The 22,024-nt window shown below is 45.5% G+C and overlaps 2 protein-coding genes and 2 non-coding genes across 4 annotated transcripts; 3 read left to right on the top strand and 1 right to left on the bottom strand.

The window, feature by feature from the left end:
• The first annotated feature begins 4,926 nt into the window (after positions 1-4,926).
• LOC132383803 (histone H2B 1/2-like) lies at positions 4,927-5,451 on the top strand. Its single transcript, XM_059955010.1, has one exon. The coding sequence runs from the start codon at positions 4,932-4,934 to the stop codon at positions 5,304-5,306; it is 375 nt and encodes a 124-aa protein (XP_059810993.1). The 5' UTR covers positions 4,927-4,931; the 3' UTR covers positions 5,307-5,451.
• A 742-nt stretch (positions 5,452-6,193) lies between these two features.
• On the top strand, positions 6,194-6,677 carry LOC132383781 (late histone H2A.L3-like). Its single transcript, XM_059954986.1, has one exon. It carries the CDS (start codon positions 6,294-6,296, stop codon positions 6,675-6,677), a length of 384 nt encoding a protein of 127 aa, XP_059810969.1. The 5' UTR covers positions 6,194-6,293.
• Positions 6,678-14,152: 7,475 nt separating this feature from the next.
• On the top strand, positions 14,153-14,224 carry trnag-ucc (transfer RNA glycine (anticodon UCC)). Its single transcript has one exon. It is a non-coding gene; the product is annotated as a tRNA-Gly (tRNA).
• Positions 14,225-17,578: 3,354 nt separating this feature from the next.
• On the bottom strand, positions 17,579-17,652 carry trnan-guu (transfer RNA asparagine (anticodon GUU)). The gene has a single exon. It is a non-coding gene; the product is annotated as a tRNA-Asn (tRNA).
• Positions 17,653-22,024: the final 4,372 nt, after the last annotated feature.

Below are 22,024 nucleotides of genomic sequence, written 5' to 3'. Positions count from 1 at the left end.
TTTCATTCCAATGGGACCTTCCTGGAACACAGTGTGTTCTGGCAAACAGCAACTTCTACCTGCACTTTCTCTCCCGCCACTTCCCTGTTAAACTCTTGAGTGCAGGTCATTGTGACCTGGTGATGTTAACTTTTAGTCTCATTCAATATTTTTCTCATGATGGTGAGTGCTGTAAGTTATTGCACAGTGTTGAAATGTCAACCAATATATCAGTGAGATGTGTCCCATGTCCCCAGTGTGAACGATATTCACATATTGAGTTTAATTTATTACAATTTTATTTGTTAGTTTAGCTATTGAGGCTCTTGCCACTGGTTCCTGAATTATTCTCATTCTGTTAGTCTATCTAACAGCTTTCTGTTAGATAGACTAACTAAAAGTCAGCAGCTTTCTCTCCAGCGACTTCTGCAGTAAAGCCACAAATCCCTTGTGCGCTCCTGTCATACTTGGTGCCCCATCAGTAGCTACTGACACCAGGTGGGTGGTCTTTATTACTTTGGCTCTTAAACAATTCAAGACAGCCTCACAGATGTCCTCCCCCAGTGTTTGGCTGTTTAGAGGTATCAACTCAATCATTTCTTCCTGTGGCCCGGCAGAGTTTACATACCGGCAGAACAGCGCTATTTGTTCAATATCACCTTTGTCTTTAGACTCGTCACAGGCAATCGAGTAGGCCACAGCTGAATTGATGTCTTTAATTTACTGTCTTGTGATGTCTTCTGCCATTTTTATGGTTCTGTCTTTGACAGTCTTTGCAGAGAGGGGCATATCCCTGATTTTCTGCTGAATTTCACTCTTGTTTTTAAGTCCGTGAATAGATGTTCTGAAGTCTTAATGAAAGATACTTTTATATATTCACCATCTGTAAACTGCTTCCCGTGCCTGACTATTTCCTGAGCGGCACAAAACTAGAGTATGTCATTGATTTTCCAGACATCATCCACTTCGTGAAATGATTTTTGCTCAGATCAACATTCCGCATCAGTTCTGAAACGACTTTTTTTCTCTCATCTCCATCCGAGTATTTTGGAGCAAAGGCTGCGTGTTTATTCTGGAAATGTCTTGCGACTTTTGATGTTTTGTTGTTTGCTAGTTTCTCATTGCATATTAAGCATACCGGTAAACCAGTCTCGTCAGCAGTGTAAGCAAATGAATCTGCCCACGTATCATTAAACTTTCTGTTTTCTTCAATCACGTTTCTTTTTTTAGAATTCTCCATAGTTAGCCGACCTTGGATCGAAAAATTAAAGAAAACGCGCACTGGCGGGTGTCAGGCATTGGCAGTGGTGACGTATATTAATAGCGGCAAAAAACACGTTTTATTTAGATTGTACAAGATCACCATAATCTTCAAATTTAGAATAACATTTCAAAAACTAACAAACTAACATAAAATACATTTTAATCAAACACTCATCGTTTATTTTCCAAAGCCACAGGGAGCTGCAGCACAGAGATCAAAGAGCCGCATGTGGCTCCGGAGCCGTGGGTTGCCGACACCTGACCTAGGCTTATCCATGGCCCTCTAATCTACTAAACTCCATGTATCCATCTAGGAGTTTGTTAAAAGACCCTATCATCTCCGCCTGCACCGCGGTCACTGTCAGCCCATTCCATGCACTCGCCATGGATAGGAAAGGTCGAGAGGGATACGGGCCTAATGCAGGCAGATGGAACGAGTTCAGCTTGACAACTTGGTTGGCGTCGATGAGTTGTACCAAAGGGTTGGTTTCAGTTCTGTATAAATCACAGACTTTATTTTGGGAGGTTAAACCAGGGCAGGATGTACACAGTGAATGACAGGCTCCTGGGAAGTTTTCATGAACAGTGACCTTATTGGCTTCTCCCCCCAGTCCTCTGCCAGCTCATTCGGGATACTAGTTATTCTCTGTGTGAAATATTTACACTTCAGATCCCCTTCTCACTGATCGGCTGGAACATTCTCATCAAAGTGTTTGTGACATTAGAGAGACTGATAAAATAATCACAGGCATTGATACGGTCAATAGTGAATCTGTTATCTCCAGGGTCATGGAGTTGGAAGCTAGAGAATACAGGTATAAAGTGCGAGAGGAAAGATTTAACTGGGACCCTGAGGAGCAGGTTTTGTTCACAGAATGTGCTGTTTACATGGAACAAACTACCTCCAGGGATGGTTTAGGGGGGCACAGTTGCCAACTCACTTGGACTGTCGGGAGGGAAGTTTCACAGGGACATGGGCCAAATTCAGGTTGGTCAGCATGGATGTGTTGGGCTGAAGGGCCTGTTTCTGTGTGGCATAACTCAGTGACAACATCTGTTGCTGTGGCAGAGCAGGAGGGACAGGGTCAGTAGTGATAAGGTTTGGGGGATGTCGATAGGAGAGTGAATAGTTGAGGATGGGGCAGATGGAACAGAATGTGGGAAATGTGAGATCACCCAATCCCAGGAACAAACTGTAAGAGTTAATTCCACATGGGAATGTTCAGAGGGACCTGGGTGTCCTTGTAAACAAATCACTTGAGTTAACATGCAGATACTACAAGTAATGAGAGAGGCAAACAGTATTTTGTCCTGTGATCCAGGAGGAGTGGAGAAGAGGGGTACAGATGTCTCACTGGATTCTATAGGGCCCTGGTGAGAGCAAACCTTGAATGTAGTGTCCGGGTTTGGTCACACTTCCTCAGGAAGGATATCCCTGCAATAGAGGGAGTTCAGTGACTGTTCCCCACACTGACTGGGCTGGTTCCAGGGATAGAGGGTTGGTTATGTGAAAGGAGAGTGAGTGGGCTGGGTCTGTATTCCTGCAGTTAATGGGAAAACAAGGATATCTGTTAGATTTTTTCTGGATGTGACTGGCAGTAGGCAAGGAGGATCTTTCCCCTGAATGAGATCTCCATAACTGAGGAAAATACCCTCAGAATGAGGCGTAAATCACAAACACCAGAGAATCCGCTGATGCTGGAAATACAAAGTAATACACACAAAATGCTGGAGGAACTCAGCAGGACAGGCAGCCTTTATGGAAAAGAGTAAACAGTCAACACATCGGCCCAAGACCCTTCCATCAGATCTCTCCCTGGTGAAGGTTCTCAGCCTGAAGCATCGACTCGTTACCCTTTCCCATAGATGCTGCCCGGCCTGCGGACTTCCGCCAGCATCTTGTGTCTGTTGAACAGATTAAGGTGACAAGCATTCAGGATGGAAATGAGATCATATTCCTTTAATCTGAGAACTAGGAACTTCTGTATTCCTTATATAAGGAATCTGGAGCCTCAGGTGCTGGGCTGAGTCAAAGCTGAGATCAACAGTCTCTGGGAAAATTTTAGTCTCTAAGTGAGTCCATAAGACCATCAGATATAGGAGCAGAATTCGGCCATTTGGCCCATCGAGCCTGCTCTGCCATTTCATCATCACTGATCTATTTTTCTTCTTAGCCCCAATCTCTGCCTATATCCAGTGATTTAGCCTCTACAGTTGCCTGTGGCCAAAAATACCACCGATTCACCACTCTCTGGCTGATGATATCCCTCCTCATCTCCACTCTAAAAGGATGCCCCTCTATTTTGAAGCTGTGTGGTCTGGTTACAGACACTCCCACCACAGGAAAAGTTCTCTCCACATCCACTCACTCAAGCCCTTTCACTATTCCATAGGTTTCAATTCAGTAACCCTTCTTCCTTCGAATTTCCAGTGAATAGAGGCCTAGTGAGGTGAAATGCTCTTCATTAGACAAGCCATTTAATCCAGGGTAAAATTCCCCATTTGTGACCTAATGTCAGTACAATAAATTCTGGATTTCAGAGATTTTTGCGTTTTGGAATCATGGATCAATCTGCCCAATATTAATCACTAGTTTGTACTGCAGTAAACTCTGTTAATTTAACCCACGCAATCCCAGGCTCACAGATGCAAAATAAAGACAGGTGTAAATTTAGAGTAGGGAAGTTTAACCGTACTTGGAGGTAAAGCCTGATTACTAGGCCTCAGAACATTCTATTCCTCAAATGGTCAGAATAAAGCCAAGTAACAAGGTCGAAAATACCCACAACTTGCAGAATTACACATCGGCAACTGAGTGGCTCCACTACACTACCCCATCCACCGTAGCCCCACATAGCTCACCATATTAAATTCTACAGACTTATCTCTCCCAGCATATATACATCCACCAGGCCGAACCTCAAACCTAATCCAGGGGTCCAAGGGGACACACAGCCCCACAAACACGATGACTAGTGTCAGGAGGAGGAAGATCCAATAAAGGCAAGTGTTGGACCTGGTGAATGAAGGCATGGGCCAGATCAAAGCGGCAGCGTTGCGTGACTCTGAACCGAGAGTGATGAGATGAAGAAGCACAAGAGGGTGATTCTCCCACTGCCTGCATAATCTCTTTGTTATTTAGATTTTGTTCTGATATTTCTCTGTCTATTTGAATATTTTGGTATAATTCATATTTAATTCCAGTGTTTCTGGTCAATGTTGTGTCTGATGCAATGTGTCTGTGATGCTGCTACAAATCCGTTCTTCTTCTCACCTGTGCATAAATAAACTCGATTTGAACTTTGCATTGAAATGTCTAAATCTCTCCTTCGCTCTCCTGCTGCCCTGTGTCATGAAATGAACATCTCAGTGTTTAATTTAACAATATTTCATCTGATTTTATTTTCATTCTGCTTTAGAAATTTGCGTTTCTCTTTTCAATTTCAGCCCGCACCCCCGCCTGTCTCTGCCCTTCTGTACTTCCTCCCGCATTAAACGACAGCGGTAACCGCCACACATTGGCGCCGCTTCCCATCCCCCAGCGTTCCGATTGGTGATTCCCTTCTCCAAACAACCAATGGGAATGCTCAGCGTTCCCATCCTCATTAACATACCACTTTGGGCGCTGCCTATTTAATCCGCGCTCCGGACAGCTTCTGCTTATTATTGTGTTTGAAACCGACGAGGAAATGCCTGATGCACCGAAACCCGCTCCCAAGAAGGGCGCCAAGAAAGCTCCATCCAAACCGGCGAGCAAGTCTGGCAAGAAGCGCAAGAGGACGAGGAAGGAGAGTTACGCCATTTACATCTACAAAGTGATGAAGCAGGTTCACCCCGACACCGGCATCTCCTCCAAGGCCATGAGCATCATGAATTCATTCGTGAACGATATTTTCGAGCGCATCGCGGGTGAGGCTTCCCGCCTGGCCCATTACAACAAGCGGTCCACCATCAGCTCCCGGGAGATCCAGACCGCCGTGCGCCTGCTGCTGCCCGGGGAGCTGGCCAAGCACGCCGTGTCCGAAGGGACAAAGGCGGTGACCAAGTACACCAGCTCCAAGTAAAGCTGTCCAGTGAGATGATCGAAAACACAACGGCTCTTTTAAGAGCTACTCACAATTTCAATGGAAGAGTTGTACTAGCTTTTCGGTAATAAATTACACATACTTTATGTCTGGTGACTTTTACAAGAGCTAGATCGCGGTTGGAATAACGTCCCACTGAACTGACAAGAAATTGTTACCCCCCCCCTTCCCCATCAGTCCGTCCCACTCGGTATCCATGCCAAGTGGAGGATTGCTGCCGTTATATTTGTGGGTTCGGTGTTTATTGGTTCCAGCTGGGTAACTCCTGAATCTCTTTTCAACTCGAGCCTGAAAGACCCCATGACTCTTTCGTATGGAGAAGTGTCGACAGTCCTTCTCTTATAGATGCTGCCTGGCCTGCTGGGTTCCACCAGCATTTTGTGTGTTGTTTGAATTTGCCGCATCTACAGCTTTCCTCGTGATGGCTCTTTCATATAATAACTTTATAAAATTGCAGACTAGACGCTGGTCAAAGTTTGAGAAGAGCCGTTTTCCATAACCTGATAACGTTCACACAGTGACCGACCGCGGGCAGAAGCTGAGGATCAGTTTTATTCGGTTCCGTTACGGGTTGAAAGAAATTAGAGAACTGAGTTCCCAGACACTCCAATATCAACTACACTTAAATCAAATATGCCTGGTTTCAGTAACAGAGGGTAACCGATCTGCAATTATTTAACTGGAAATTAAATTTGAACAATAGGTTTATTTTTGGCGGGCTTTTTTCCAGATTTCAATACATTTTGGGGAGGAGACGGTTATTTTCCCCGCTTCTACTTTTACGGACTGCTGATTGGTGATTAAGGCAGTTCTTCGATTGGAGCATTTGTCTTCACCAATGAGAATAAGGACGATCACACCAATCACAAACATCACTTTGCATTCTCAAAGAGGGTATAAAAAGGGCAAGTAGGGGCGGGGTGAACATTCCTTCATTCTCATTGGAGTAGGACTGTGACTGTGGAAATGTCTGGACGTGGAAAAGGCGGCGCTGGCAAAGCTCGATCCAAGGCCAAATCTCGTTCGTCTCGGGCTGGACTGCAGTTCCCGGTCGGCCGGGTTCACAGACTCCTAAGAAAGGGGAACTATGCTGAGCGGGTGGGTGCCGGAGCCCCGGTTTATCTGGCTGCTGTGCTCGAGTATCTGACGGCCGAAATCCTCGAATTGGCCGGCAACGCGGCCCGGGACAATAAGAAGACCCGCATCATCCCCCGACACCTTCAGCTGGCTGTCCGCAACGACGAGGAGCTGAACAAGCTGCTGGGAGGGGTGACTATCGCTCAGGGCGGTGTGTTACCCAACATCCAGGCCGTCCTGTTGCCCAAGAAAACCGGCGCTGCCAGTAAGTGAAGCGACGTAAGCTGAATCTATTTACCCAAAGGCTCTTTTCAGAGCCACTCACAATGGCTCTGGAAGGGCTGAGCGGCGGGTTCTATCCGTCCTTTTGATATCCTGCATCTGTCAGTGCCTCGACATGTTTCTTCCGCGAAAGAAACCGGAATAAATCTGCACAGAAACCGGTTCGTTTCAGTCCCGGCTCGTTTTCCCCTCTCAGCAGACCGAATGAGCTCTCTCCCCTTGCAGAGAGTCAGCGGGTTCCCTAGGCGCAGAGTCATGAAATGAACTTCCGGAGTCAGCCCCGGGAGGGAGAATTTAATCTCCGATCACTGAACGACTCCGCTCTTCATCACCTGGAACCGCGTTGTCTGGGTTCCACATTGCGGGTTGACCCCGGGCCGTTCCGGTGTGCAGAAGGAGGGAACATTGCCTGTTCGTTGCTTCATGAGCGATTCTCATCGCCTCACAGAAAAATAACATTTGCGTTTTACATTTCAGAATCAAGTTTATTATCACCGGCATCTGACGTGAAATTTGTTAACTCAGCCGCAGCAGTTCAATGTCATACATAATCTAGAAAATAATTATAAAATTATTAATTAAAATAAAAAAACAAGTAAATCAGTTACGTATATTGACTGTTATTTAAAAAAAAAGTAAAAAAAAAACAAATACCGTACATTAAAAAAAGTGAGGTAGTGTCCATAGTTTTAATGCCCATTTTGGTATCAGATGGCAGAGGGGAAGAAGCTGTTCCTGAATCGCTGAGTGTGCCTGCAGTCTTCTGTATCTCCTGCCAGTCACTTCTCTCCAAATTCCTGTCTGTTTAAGACTTCCCTAAATACCCCTGTGCTCTCTGCCTCTGACACCACCCCTGACAGTGTACACCAGCAAAACTGTATAAATTTCTGTCAGATCTCTCCTGAGCTGACGCCACTCCAGAGGAAAAAGCTCCAGCATGTCGAGCCTCTCCTCACCTCACTCCTCCTCCAGACATCCTGCTTAACAACTTCTGCACCTGCACCGAAACCTCCATATGCTTCCTAGAATGAGGTGACCGGAACTGAACACTGTGCTCTCACTGTGGCCTAACCAGCATTTTATAAACTGTAACATGATGTCCTGGTGATTGAACTCAATGCCTTGCCCGGTGAAGGCAAACATGCCGTACACCGGCTTTACCACCCTGTCAACCTGTGCTCCCAGTTTCAGGGAACCAATCTGCCCGGACCCAGCATCCTTCTGTATGTTAATGTTCCTGCCATTACCTGTGTACCCATGCTTTATGTTGGACGTGCACCCCTGGGTATCCTTTTCACCACAATGAATGTACAGAATGCAGTGGGGTTATCTTTAATCCTGCTCATCAGAGATTTTTCATCACTGTTTCTCACTCTCCAAATGTTCTTGTGTTCCCTTCTGTGTTTTAAATATCATCCTCAAACCCCCTGTTTGATTCCAGCTTCCTAAGCCTTGCATATGCTTCTCACTCTTCCTCGACTAAATTTACTTCCTCTCTCATCATCCAAGGTTCCTGAACCTTGCCATCCTGGACCCTCCCCCTTACAGGAACAAACTGGCCCTGAATCACTGTGCAGCTGTCTTTAAACAAACTCATGTCAGATGAGGATTTGCCTCAAAATCCATCCTTGCAGTGTTAAGCATCAAACTTGGCGTCAATCTCTCCATTCAGTGACAGGTGTTCTGGTTCACATCCCCCTGTCAATCTCATTTCAACCCTCCCAGGGAGCAACAATGAACCTCATGATACAGACCCCCCCCCCCCCCCCCCCGTGAAGGTGCAAACCACCCTCCCCCTTGTAAATGTCACCTCTGGACCTGAAGAGGTTCCAGTGTTCTGGAATCCTGAAACCCGGTCCCTGCACCAGCTCCTCAGCCACACAGTCATCTGCTCTAACTTTCTGTTCCCACCCGAACTACCACAGAGCATTGGGAGTAACACAAGAATTATAACCTTTCAGGTCCTGCTCTTTAACTTGTTCCCTAACTCTCTATATTCACTGTGGGACCTCATCCCTTTTCTACCTGTCCACTGCTACTGACGTGAACCACCACCTCTGGCTGAGTGAACATTGTTCAGTAGCTGCTCTGAGACATCCCTAACACTCAGTTATACAATTTACAAAACTTTGAAACCAACTAAAAAAGTCATTGAGAGGAAAAAGATGAAATATGAAGGTAAACTAGCCATTAGTATTAAAGAGGATACCAGAAGTTTCTTCAGATATACAAAGTGTAAAAGAGAGGCAAAAGTAGATGATGCTGGAGACGTCGTAATGGGGTACAGGGAAGTGGCAGAGAAGCTGAATAAGTATTGTGCATCAGTCTTCACTGTGGAAGACACTGGCAGTCTGCTGGAAATTCAGGAGAATCAGGGGGCAGAAATGAGTGAATTGGCCTTTGCTGTGGAAAAGCTGCTTGGGAAACTGAAAGATCTGAAGGTAGATAAATCAGCTGGACGGGATTTTCTACACCAGTGCTATGAAAGAGGTGACTGAAGAGATAGTGGCAGTTTTAGGAATAATCTTTCTATAATCCCTGTATTCTGGCGTGGCTCTGGAGAAGAGGAAAATTGCAAACATTATTCCACTCTTGAAGGAGGGAGAAGGGCAGATGAGAGGAAATCATAGGCCAGTCAGTCTGACCTCAGTGGTCGGGAAGATGATGGACTCGATGTATTTTCGGGCTACTTGGCGACACATGATAAAATAGGACAAAGTCAGCATCGTTTCATTTAGGCCCAAGGTGTACAAGATGATGAGAGGCATCGATCGTGTGGACAGTCAGAGGCTTTTTCTCAGGGCTGAACTGGCTGCACAAGAGGACACAGGTTAAGGTGCTGGGGAGCAGGTACAGAGATGTCAGGGGTAAGTTTTTTACTCAGAGGGAGGTGAGTGCGTGGAATGGGCTGCCCGCAACGGTGGTGGAGGCGGATACTATAGGGTCTTTTCAGAGACATTTGGATAGGTAAGCACAGTAATTCGTAAAGTAGGGACATGTTAAGCACAACTTTGTGGGCCGAAAGTCCTGTTTGGTGCTGTAGGTTTTCTATGCTTCTATTAACTTACATTGGATTAAAATGTTGACTTTGACAGTATGTTTCCGTAACGTTCTGTTTTCATGAAGTGTTCAGTGATCTAGTTACAACGTTTTTCTATCCCAAATTGTAAAAGATTATCCACACAAATATAGAAAATACAAATATTAAATATTTATAAGACCGAAAAGTCAAATTAAAATGTGAATACTACTGTCTATAAAACACTCAATTCCTGGCACTCTGTCCCCTGCACCAGCTCCTGAGCCACACGTTCATCACTGGTAACTCTCTATATCTCCCCCCACTAACAAGTGTCACTGGGAGTAATACAGAGCTTACTACTTTTTAGTTTCTGTCTTATTTCTCTAAATTTACTACACAGGACACAACCCTCCGTATCCCTGCGTTGCTATTACCAACACGCACCGTCCACCACGATGTCCGGCTGCTCAACCTTCCCTTTGAAATGTCCTGCAGCTGCTCCTGGACCATTGGACCATAAGACACAGCAGCAGAATTAGGCCATTTGGCCCATCCAGTCTGCTACCCCATTCTGCCAGGAGTAAGAGATCATGACAGATCTCTTAACCCTCTCAAACACACTTATCCCGCCCCCACCCACAATCGAGAAATTCCACATTAAATATACCCAATTAATTGGTCACATCCGTCTGTGGGGATGAATTCAGAGTCAGGACCAGAATCAGGTTTATTATCACCGGCAGGAGTCAGGAAATTTGTTAATTTAGCAGCAGCAGTTCAATGCAGGACTTGATAATATAGAAACAATAAATTACTGGATATATGGATATGTATATTAAGTAAATTAAAATAGTGCAAAAATAGAAATATTATAAATAATATATAGAATACATCTACAGCAGTTTTTGGGTGTGTTAAAGTGACAAACCAAATATCTTCAAACTCCTGATGAAATATACGCGTTGTCTTGCCTTCTTTATACTGTAGCTGCATCAATAGAGATATTGACACCCAGAAACTTAAAATTGTTCACTGTGTCCACTTCTGATCCCTATATGAGGATTGGTTTGTGTTCCCTCATCTGACCCTTCCTTCAATCAGCTGTTTTGTCTCACTTACATTAAGCCCAAGGTTGTTGCTGTGACACCACTCAACTAGCTGGTATATCTCACTCCTGTGTGTCCAATCATCTCCATCTGAGATTCTACCAACAATGGTTGTATGCAGCATATTTCTAGATTGCATTTGTGCTATATTTAGTCACATAGTCATGGGCTTAGAGGGAGTAGAGCAGTTGGCTAAGCACTCATCCTTGAGGTGCAGCAGGGCCAGTGTTGATCGTCAGTGAAGAGGAGATAGTTGAATTTGAATTGACTTTATTTCTGTCATCCTTCACATACATGAGGATTAAAAATCTATGTTATGTCTCTGTCTAAATATGCAATGTGCAATCACAGTGATTTATAATAATTGATAATAAATAGAACAGCCAGTGTAACAGAGAGGTACCCTCAAATCATCGTGAGTTAATCAGTCTGATGGCATGGTGGAAGGAGCTATCCAGACACCTGTTGGTCCTGTCTTTTGTGCTGTGGTACCGTTTCCTGGATGGTTGCTGCTGGAATAGATTGTGCTTGGGGTGACTGGGGTCCACGATGGTCCCTCGGGCCCTTTTCTCACAACTGTCTTTGTCAATGTCCTGAATCATGGGAATTTGACAACAACAGATGCGCTGGGCTGTGCTGCAATTAAGGGAGGTACTGTTCCCATACCAGGCAGTGATGCAGCCAGTCGGGATGCTCCAAAAGATGCCACTGTAGAAAGTTCTTAGGATTTGGGAGGTGAACGAGGCGCTGTTGTGCCTTTTTCAGCACACAGCAGGTACGTACAGACCACGTGAGATCCTCGGGTATGTTGATGCCGAGGAATTTAAAGCTGTTTACCTTCTCAACCCGAGATCCATTGATGTCAATAGGGGTTAGCCCGTCTCCATATCTCCACACAATCTGTGTGGATTATCACTAATCCGCACAGACTGTGGTTTCCCGGTTAGGAAGTCGAGGATCCACTTGCAGAGGGACCAGGTTCTGTAGCTTATTGATCAGGACTGTGGGAATGATAGTGTTAAATGTTGAGCTCTAGACAATGAGCAACATCCTGACATAGGCTACACGGATTCACTGCTCTTTACTAAGGAAATTGCTCCTTATCTTTGTTCTAACAGTATGTCCTAGTATTGTGAGGCTGTGCCCTGTGGTCCTTGACACATTATCGGAAACACCCTCCCCACTCCATTCTAGGCCTTTCAATAGTTGATCGGTTTCAATGAGATTCCCTCGTTCTTCTAAAGTCCAGAGAGTACAGGCCCAGAGCTATCAAACAATCCTTGTGCATTAACCCTTTTATTGCCAGGATCATTTTTGTGAACTTCCTCTGGACCCTCTCCGATGCGAGCATGTAGCTTTGTAGATAAGGGGCCCAAAACAGTTCACAATACTCCAAGTGTGATCGGACCAATGCTTATATCCTTGCTTTTATATTGTAGTCCTCTTGAAATGAATGCCGACATTTGGTTTCCTTACCACTGACTCGACTGGCAAGTTTATCGTTTGGAAATCCTGCACGTCTGAGACGGACCTGACCCCAGTACCCAGGAGGCGACACACCATCGTGTCATCTCTGTTGCTGCCACAGAATCTCCTGCACATCCCCTGTACTGTGAGTCTGCTGTCATCACTGCTCTGCTTGACCTTTCCTCCCGCGGAGCATCGGTCTGGGGTCTCAGTACCACCGACCTGGCGAGCTGCTGTCTCTGGTTTGTCATCCCAGGGGTATCCAAAGGAGTGTACTTGTTGCTGAGGGTCACGGCCACAGGGAGACATTACTCTGTCTGTCTCTTCCCCTTTCCGTCGTGATGGTCACACAACAGTCTGCATTCTGACCTCAGGTGTGACCAACTCACTGAACCTCTGGTCTCAGCATCCTGGAAACTCTCGGTCTGTCCATCTCCATCTTCATTTCCTTCACACGGTCAGTCAGGAGCTGCACCTCGGTGCACTTCCCTCATGTGAAGTTATCGGGGACACTGAGTGACTCCCACATCCTGAGGTGGAGCATGTCACTGCCGTAACTGTAATTCCAGCCACTCTGATGGGGAGAGGAATTCCAAAGAAATCCTCTGACATTTGACTTCCCAGAGTACACCGACTTATCTCCCATTTCTCTGCCCACATTTCCAGCTGGTCTATGTTCTGCTGAATCCTTTGACAACTTTCCTCACGATCCATAACTGCACCAATTTCTGTGTCTCTGCAGACCAACAAATCAGCCCTCCTTCATTTTCATCCAAATCATTTCACAAAGAGTAGAATTTCTTGTGGGCCCCACTGTTCACAGGTCTCCAGTCAGAATCACACCACTCAACCATTACCTTCTGTGTTCTCTGAACAAGCTGCATTTTGAATATACTCTACCAAATTTCCTTTGAGCCATGTGCTTCCATGCTGTGGATCAGCCCACCATGGGGACTCTTGTTGAAAGCTTTACCAAAGTCCATGTGTCCTATACCCACTACCCAACTCTCATCGATTGAATTTGTCACTTAAAACGTTCGGCCATGTTCGCAAGACTTGACGTTGCCCATGCAAAGCGATATTGGCTACTCTGAAATTGTTTATGCCTTTTCAGATGCAAGCTGATCCTATCGTTAAATATCTTTTCCAATAATATCAGCAATTTGTAATATCCCTACCACTAATGTAAGAGTCACTAGGGTATAGTTTCCCATCTTGTCCCTATTGCAATTCTTAAAAAAGTGAAGAATATTTGTCATTTTGCGCTCTTCTGCATCCTGGCCTATAATTAAAAGAGAATCATTTTTGAGTTGGTTATCTTTTTGTCCTTATTTTATCCCTCAAGCATCAGGTTTTTGAATCAATGTACAAAGTGAATTTATTATTAAAGTATGTATACATTATACAACTTTGAGGTTTGTTTCAAACAGGCTGTCGTGAAACAGAGAAAGCCAAAAGAACCCACTAATAAAATAAGACCATCAAACACCCAATGTGCAGAAAGAAAGACAAATCCTGCAAACAATAAACACAAGCAAATTCTGTAGAGTTTTAAACTGAAATGCTCAAAGAGAGTTTGTGCACAGATGCTTAGTTCAGTGCAGAGTGGATCAGCGAACTGAACCGGCTTGTCCCTGGCCTCAGGCAGAACAACCTGACCTTTTCAATCTGGCCCTGCGTCTAAATCATTGTGCAGACATTGGGTTCAGTCGCTTTGATATGATTTGGGGCCTGGTCCCCGCCACCTCGATTTGGCCTGTAACTGACTTTTCCTTTTCAGCCCAGATTTTAATCAGCAGCTTGGAGACTGATGGAGTCCCATTGAACTATGGAAGACTCCTCACTACTCAAATCCTTTGCAACATCATTGAGCGATGGTGGTATAGTGGTGAGCATAGCTGCCTTCCAAGCAGTTGATCCGGGTTCGATTCCCAGCCATCGCAGGTTGTACAGTTTTAGACTACAGAACAACTAAACTACTTACTCCAAGGAACTCCAAGGGCCGAGTAATGACTCACTATAATAGACGCTGCGAGTTTAAGACTGGTTCATTAGTCATCATCCACTGTGTCGTGGATCAGAGATAGAATTAACATCGCTCAAGAGTTTCCCGTTAAATCCTGTTCTGACTCTGTTCCAGATTCCGCAAGAATGGACACTTCATAGGAAGGATCAGCAGGATTTATAAAGCGTTGCCCGGGCGTTGCCTGATCAAAGTGTTTGAGCTTTCATTGGGATGTCAGAGCCTAGAGGAAACTTGACCGAATTATGAGGCAGAAAGTTATGAGAGACTGGGCAACACGAGTGAATCTGCAGATGCTGGAAATGAATAAAAACACAAAATGCTGGCAGATCTCAGCAGGCCAGACAGCATCTATGGGAGGAGGTAGTGACGACGTCTGCCAGCATTTTGTGTTTTTATGAGAGACATAGATTGGGCAGAGTCAGAATTGGTTCTCAGGGTAAGGATTTGAAATTCTAACGGAAATGAATGTAAGGTCGGAGTGGGAGAGAGTTTAAAGAAGATGTGCGGCTCACGTTTTCAGACGGAGTGGGGCGGGTGCTTGGAACGGGCTGCCAGGTTCAGAGACGGAAGGGTGTACGATGGTTTTAGAGAGACACATGAATATGTTAGTGTGCAGGGACATGGAGAGAGGCACAAAGAGAAAATCGCAGGTGATGGAAATCCAAACAACACAGAAAATGTTGGAAGAAGTCAGCAGGGCAGGTAGCACTTGTGGGAAAAATACAGTGGACATTTCGGGCCGAGTCCCTTCATCCCGGCTGGAGAAAAAACAACAAGGAATCAGAGCCAGACGGTGGGTGGTGGGGGGGGGGGGGGAGGAAGACACACGAGATGACAGGTGAAACCAGTGGGGGGGGGTGTCTGTTAAATTAAAGGCCTGAAACTTTGATTGGTGAAAGAGATACTGGGCTGGATAACAGGGAAGGGGATAAGACCATGGAAGAAAGAAAAGGGGGAGGAACACCAGAGGGAGATGACGGAGAGGTAATGGATAAGGTCAGAGATGGAAAAGAGAATGGGGCTTCGTGAAGGAGGGGGCATTACCGGACGTTTGAGAAATCGATGTTCATGCCATCAGGTTGGAGGCTACCCAGATGGAATATAATGTGTTGCTCTTCCACCCTGAGTGTAGCCTCATCGTGACAATACAGGAGACCTCGGGCTAATGGGCTATTTTGTCGGCATTGGAATGGGAAGTGGAATTAAAATGGGTGGCCGCTGGGAGATCTCGCTTGTTCTGGTGGACGGAGTGTAAGGTGCTCACTGAAGTGGACTCCTAATCTGTGGCGGGTCTCACCGATATACAGGAGGCCACACTGGACAAACTGGACAGGGTAGATGATCCTGAAAGACTCACAGCTGAGGTGTCCCCTTACTTGGAAGAATTTCTTGGGGCCCGGAATGGTAATGAGGGCGGATGTGTAGGGGCATTTGTTTCACTTGCAACGATGAGGGCCAGGAGAGAGATCAGTGGGAGGGACGAACACACATGGGATTCACATGGGATCCCTGCAGAAAGTAGAGGGGGGAGGAAAAATGTGTTTGGTGGTGGGATCCCGCCGGAGATGGCGGACGTTACCGAGAATTGTGTTCTGGAGGCGGAGGCTGGTGGTGGGGGGGGGGGGGGGGAGGTAGGTGACCTCAAGACAAACCCTAACCTGGCGGAGGGTGCGAGTATGGGGTAAGGGCAGACGTGAGCAAAATGGGAGAGATTCTGTTGAGGGCAGCTTTGATGGTGGAAGAAAGGAGGCCCCTTTCTTTGAAAAAAAACACGATATCTCCTTTGCTCTTGCATGAACCTCCTGCGGACACGGAGGAATTGAGAGAAGGGACTGGCGTTGTTACAAGTAACGGGGTCGGAAGAGGTGTAGTCCAGGTTGCTGTGGGAGTCTGTGGTTATAACAGGCATCAGGAGACAAGCTGTCTGCAGAGATAGAGACAGAGAGATCGAGAAAAGGGAAGGAGGTGTCCGATAGGGACCAGGTAAACTTTTGGGCTGGGTGGAAGTTACAAGCAAAGCTGATGAAGTGGACGAATTCCACGCGGGTGCAGAAAGAACCGCAATGCTGCCGTTTATGTATGTAGTACAGGAAAAGTGAGGGAGCGATATCAGTGTTGGCTTGGAACAGAGACTGGTCCACGTAACCGACAAACAGGCAGGCACAGCTGGGACCCATGGCAGCGTCCGTGGCTACACCGTGTGTTTAAAGGAAGTGGGAGGACGTTCGGCCGGAAGGAGGTGAACGGTGGTAGAGGGGAGCTGGCTGGGTTTGTTATCCAGATGGAAGCGGAGAGCTTTGAGACCTTCCTGGTGCGGGGGGTGTGGAGTTGCTGGACGTGTATTGGGTTTGGACATCCATAGTGAAAATAAGATGGTCGAGGACCGATGCGGGATGAAACCAATTAGACTCCAACTGAATGACCAAATTAAATCAAAACCAGGACATTAGACCCGGCAAGTCGGTTAGTTCCAAGGATGTCGCTCGAGGCAACGCACACTTATGGACAAAGAGAAGCGGATCTTACACACTCGTAGAACCATAGAACATTACAGCCCAGAAACAGGCCTCTTGGCCCTTCGTGGATGTGCCGAAGCAGTTTTCTGCCTAGTCCCACTGACCCGCACCTGGACCATATCTCTCCAAACCCCTCTCATCCATTACCTGTCCAAGTTTTTCTTAAATGTCAAAGTGATCCCGCATTCACAACTTCATCTGGCAGCTCATTCCACACTCCCACGAGTCTCTGCGTGAAGAAGCTTCCGCCAATGATCCTTTTAAACTTTTCCCCCTTCACCCTTAACCTATTTTTTTCCTACACTGGCCTCAGTGGAAAAAGCCTGCTTGCATTCACTCTATCTACACCCATCATAATTTTATACACCTCTATCAAGTCACCCCTCATTCTCCCACGCTCCAGGGAATAAAGTCCTAACCTATTCAACCTTTCTCTGTAACTCATTTTCTCAAGTCCCGGCAACATCATTGTAAACTTTCTTTGCACTCTTTCAACCTTATTAATATCCTTCCTGTAATTAGGTGACCAAAACTGCACACAATACTCCAAATACGGTCCCACCAATGTCTTATACAACCTCACCATTACATTCCAACTCTTATACTCAATACTTTGATCTAATCTCTCGGAACAGCTTTCTGTACCTCGGTAAGCGACAACAAACATTTTAAATGCCACTGAACGTGGTGAGGCAGTAGCAGAAATAGCGCATTTCCCAGCGGGCAAAACAGCCGCAAAAGCCGCTAGACACCAGCGTCCCTGGGTGGGCTCGAACCACCAACCTTTCGGTTAACAGCCGAACGCGCTGACCGATTGCGCCACAGAGACAATCTGGAAAAGGTTTCTATAAATGGTCCACTCCAGCTTTCCCAGATGGTGATTAACAATCGATGGTGTGACCTGGCTTTTCACGGTCTACATGAATAGTTTGCACCAGAGGGTGACAGACTACTTAAAACTGAAAACTCTGAAACCACATATGTTTTGAGAGGCAGGTTTAGAAGCATATCAGCTCTTGTCTGAATGGTGACTTGCATCCTCTCTCATTCTCCTACTGAATCAACAGCAGATGTGTCTCGTTGACTCTTTACACAACTCTGGAACATCTGGACAGCAAAGAAGCAAACATCTGGATGAACTTTATTGACTACAGCTCAGCATTTAACACCACCATCCCCTCAAAACTAATCGGCACACTGCAAGACATGGGCTTCAATACCCACCTGTGCGATTGGTTCCTGGATTTCCTCAGTTGCAAACCGCTGTCAGTTCGGATTGGCAAAATCATCTCCGCCACAATCTCTGTCAGCACAGGAGCACCACAAGGACGAGAGCTTAGCCACCAGCTCCACTCACTTTCGACCTATGTCTGTGTGGCTAAGTACAGCTCCAACAACATATACAAGTTTACAAACATGGGGGATCTCCCAGTGGCCACACGTTTTAATTCCACGTCCCATTCCCATTCTGATATGTCAATCTATGGCCTCCTCTACTGCCGAGATGAAGCCACATTCAGTTTGAAGGAACAACACCTTATATTATGTCTGGGTAACCTCCAACCTGATGGCATGAAGACTGATTTCTCTAACTTCCGTTAATGCTCCCCCCACCTTACCCCATCACCTATCTATTTATTTATTTATTGTTTGCTTATTCATTCATCCACCCATCCACTCATTTATCTATCTATCTATCTATCTATCTATCTATCTATCTATCTATCTATCTATCTATCTATCTATCTATCTATCTATCTATCTATCTATCCATCCAATCTATTTATTTATTTATTTATCTATCTATCTATCTATTTATTTATTTATTTATTTATTTATTTATTTATTCGTTTATTCATTTATTCATTTATTCATTTATTCATTCATTCATTCATTCATTCATTCATTCATTCATTTATTTATTTATTTATTTATTGTTTTCACCCTTTTCCCTCTTTTTTCCTTTTTTTCTCTCTCTGTCCCTTTCACATTCACTCCTTGCCTGCTGTCCAGCTCCCTCTGGTGCTTCATCCCTCCCTCTCCAGTCTGCTCCTATCATTTTGGATCTTCCCCCACTCCCTCCCACTTTCAAATCTCCCACTATCTCTTCATTCAGGGTCTCGGCCCGAAACGGCGACTGTACTTCTTCCTATAGATGTTGCCTGGCCTGCTGCGTTCACCAGCATTTTGTCTGTGTTACAAGTTTACGGATTACACTACTGTTGGGGGCTGTAACAAAGGGAGTTATGAATTATCATACAGGAGGGAGATCGAAATTTGGCTGATTGACATAATAACAACAACCACTTTCTCAATGACAGTAAACCAAGGGACTGATTGTGGACTTTAGGAGAGGAAACGGGAGATACAGGATCCAGTACTCAAAGGACGAACTGAGTTGGAGAGAGTCAGTAACTTTAAATTCCGGACCTGTCCTGGACCTTATACAATGAAAGCACAACAGCACCTGTACTTGCTCAGGACTCTGCGGAGGTTCAGCCTGTGGAAAGTGTGCTGACTGGCTGTAATACAGCCTGGGAAAGGAACATAGTGGAACATATGGAACATAAGCCTTTGAGTGGAAAATACCACGAAATGTAGTAGATTCAGCCCAGGTATATCACAGTTAAAAAATTCACTACCACTGAGCACTTCCACATGAAATTTTGCTGTAGAAAAGCAACATAAATCATCAAAGATCCTCACCACCCAGACAATGCACTTTTCTCACTGCAACCATCAGGTAGAAGGTACAGGTACCTCAGGACTCGCAGCGCCAGGTTCAAGAACAGTTACTACCCCTCAACCATCAGGGGCTTGAACAAAAGCGGATAGTTACATTCATTTAAGGATTGTGTTATATCGTTAATTCATGCTCCATATTTATTGCTATTTATTTTTCTGCATTTCAACAGTTTGATAACAGTTTATAGTTCCTCATATTTACAGTTCACAGTTACTGTTCTATAGTTTTGCTAAGAATACCCGCAGAAAAAGAAACTCAGCGTTGTATCTGGTGACACGTCTGTATTGTGAGAATAAATTTTACTTTGTACTTTGGGCTCTATGGTCACATATGCGTATTGTGATAACAACTTATTTTGGATTAAATTTTTGGCTTTGCAATATTTTTCCGTAACTTTCTTGTTTCATGAAATGTTCAGTGATCTTGTTCCAATGTTTTTTACCCAAAATTATAAAAGATCATCGAAACAAAAATATACAAAATACAAACATTAAGTATTTATGAGACCGAAGAGAAATTACAATATGAATATTACTGTCTATAACACACTGAATTCCCGAGGGAGGGAGAGGGGTCACCATTCACCGAAATCCCCCACTATTCCCACTCTGTTTCCAATTCTCACAAGTTTTTCAGCGGCTCCACTGATTGACAGCTCCCTCTGCCCCGCCCACGGGCTACTGAGTCACGTCACGCGACAAATCGATTTGCCTGATCGTGACGAGCTGACGTCACAGAGGTACCAGTTCCACCGACGTCGTTTCCTGGGGAACGGTCCGGGTCGGGCGGTTAGTCCGGGATGGTGGGCACGGGGTTGTGGTAAAGTGGAGTCGGTCTCCACTTTGCGTTTCGGCTCCACTGTGGGAATCGGCCTCTCCTCTTCCTGACCTCGGAACAGTGAGTGTCTGTCAGCGCCTCACCGCACCGGCTCTCTGCCTCAGGTACAATATTTAAACCATATTTGCACAGTTACGTGGATAGGAAAGGTTGAGAGGGACACGGGCCTAATGCAGGCGGATGGGACGAGTTCAGGTCGACAACTTGGTCGGCCTCGATGAGTTTTACCGAAGGGACGGTTTCAGTTCTGTATAAATCACTGACTCTATTCTGGGCGGTTCAACCAGGGCAGGATGTACACAGTGAATAACAGGTTCCTGGGAAGGTTTAATGAACGGAGACTTTGCGGGTTTCTGCCCCTACACCTCCTCCGGCAGCTGATTTAGGAGAGCAGCTATTCTCTGTGTGAAGTATGTACCCTTCAGATCCCCTTTAAATCTGTCTTTAAACAGTTTTGTACAATTCTAATGAGAGGCAGTTCGTTGTCTGAAAAGGAAAGTAGTACACACAACCCTGTCTCTCTGTGATGCCACATACAGGGAACTGTGTAACAATATTAGAGGCACATGCACAGGTAGTTCCGTGAGCAAGGCCTGGAGGGATATGAAACTAATGCAGGAAAGTGGGATTAGTATAGCTGTGCGCGATGGGGAGCATAAATGTGATGGGCCAGAGGGTCTGTTTCTGTCCTGGACAACCCTGGCAACAGCAGTCCTCCACTGCAGTGGGGTTTGTTACCTTCATTCTCAGCTGTGAGCTTGTTCCACTGAACGCATTATACTCTGAGAAGATATCTGCACCCTCCCACTTTGACCAAGCTGTTCGCTATCTCCTAATATTAACCAGCTCTTCACCAAATTCTCATATAAAAGTCCTGGTACTGGTGCACAGGGATTGGGAGCATTTTGCTAGCCTTTTGAGGGGGTTGGTTCACTATTTGACCATTAATACATTTATCCAACCAAAATCCATTGTCCTGGGTTCTGAGTGTTTTAGGTAAGTCCATCCTGAAGTTCAGTGCTCCAGGTTCCCACTGAACTTTCATAGTCAGTGGTTTCTGCATGTCTATACTGACCATCGAGAATCTGTCTCCACTAACTCAGCACTTGGTCTGTCTCCTACCCTGCCCTGGTGATTCAAATGCTCAATCAGATGGTCCTTAAATACCAGCCTGCACCACCCCCGCAGGCAGTGTGGTCCCGATTGTAAACACCTTCTGGAGAAAGAGGACAGTTTTCCTCCTATCCTCTTTAAACCACACATTTCACACAAGAAAATTAATCTCAGTTTTGCATATCGTGACAGAAATGATTTTGGTAATACATTTACTTTCAGCTTTGAACTTTGTAGTCGAGAGCCGGGTGTTGTACTGGTCTGTGTCCTCACTGGCCGGTGCTGTGCTCTGGCAGCTCAGTGTGCTTGGAATACAGTGTCAGTGTTTTTACAGAAGTGTGTCCTTCTTACACAATTGATCTTGTCCAACCAGGAGCTAGGAAAATTGACTGGAGACCAGAATGATTTTTTCAGACTGTTATTGGTCACAGGATCATTCTGGGTTGGTCTGAACTGTCTGACCCATCAAGTTTATACCAACTCCTGCTACAACATTTCCACAGTC

This window comes from Hypanus sabinus, chromosome 31 (assembly GCF_030144855.1).
Source record: "Hypanus sabinus isolate sHypSab1 chromosome 31, sHypSab1.hap1, whole genome shotgun sequence".
Taxonomy (NCBI): Eukaryota; Metazoa; Chordata; class Chondrichthyes; order Myliobatiformes; family Dasyatidae; genus Hypanus; species Hypanus sabinus.
This window is presented reverse-complemented; position numbering and strand designations above follow the sequence as displayed.

Excerpts from the sequence above, each read along its gene's own strand:
- LOC132383781 (XM_059954986.1), top strand. The coding sequence starts at position 6,294 with ATGTCTGGACGTGGAAAAGGCGGCGCTGGCAAAGCTCGATCCAAGGCC.
- LOC132383803 (XM_059955010.1), top strand. The coding sequence starts at position 4,932 with ATGCCTGATGCACCGAAACCCGCTCCCAAGAAGGGCGCCAAGAAAGCT.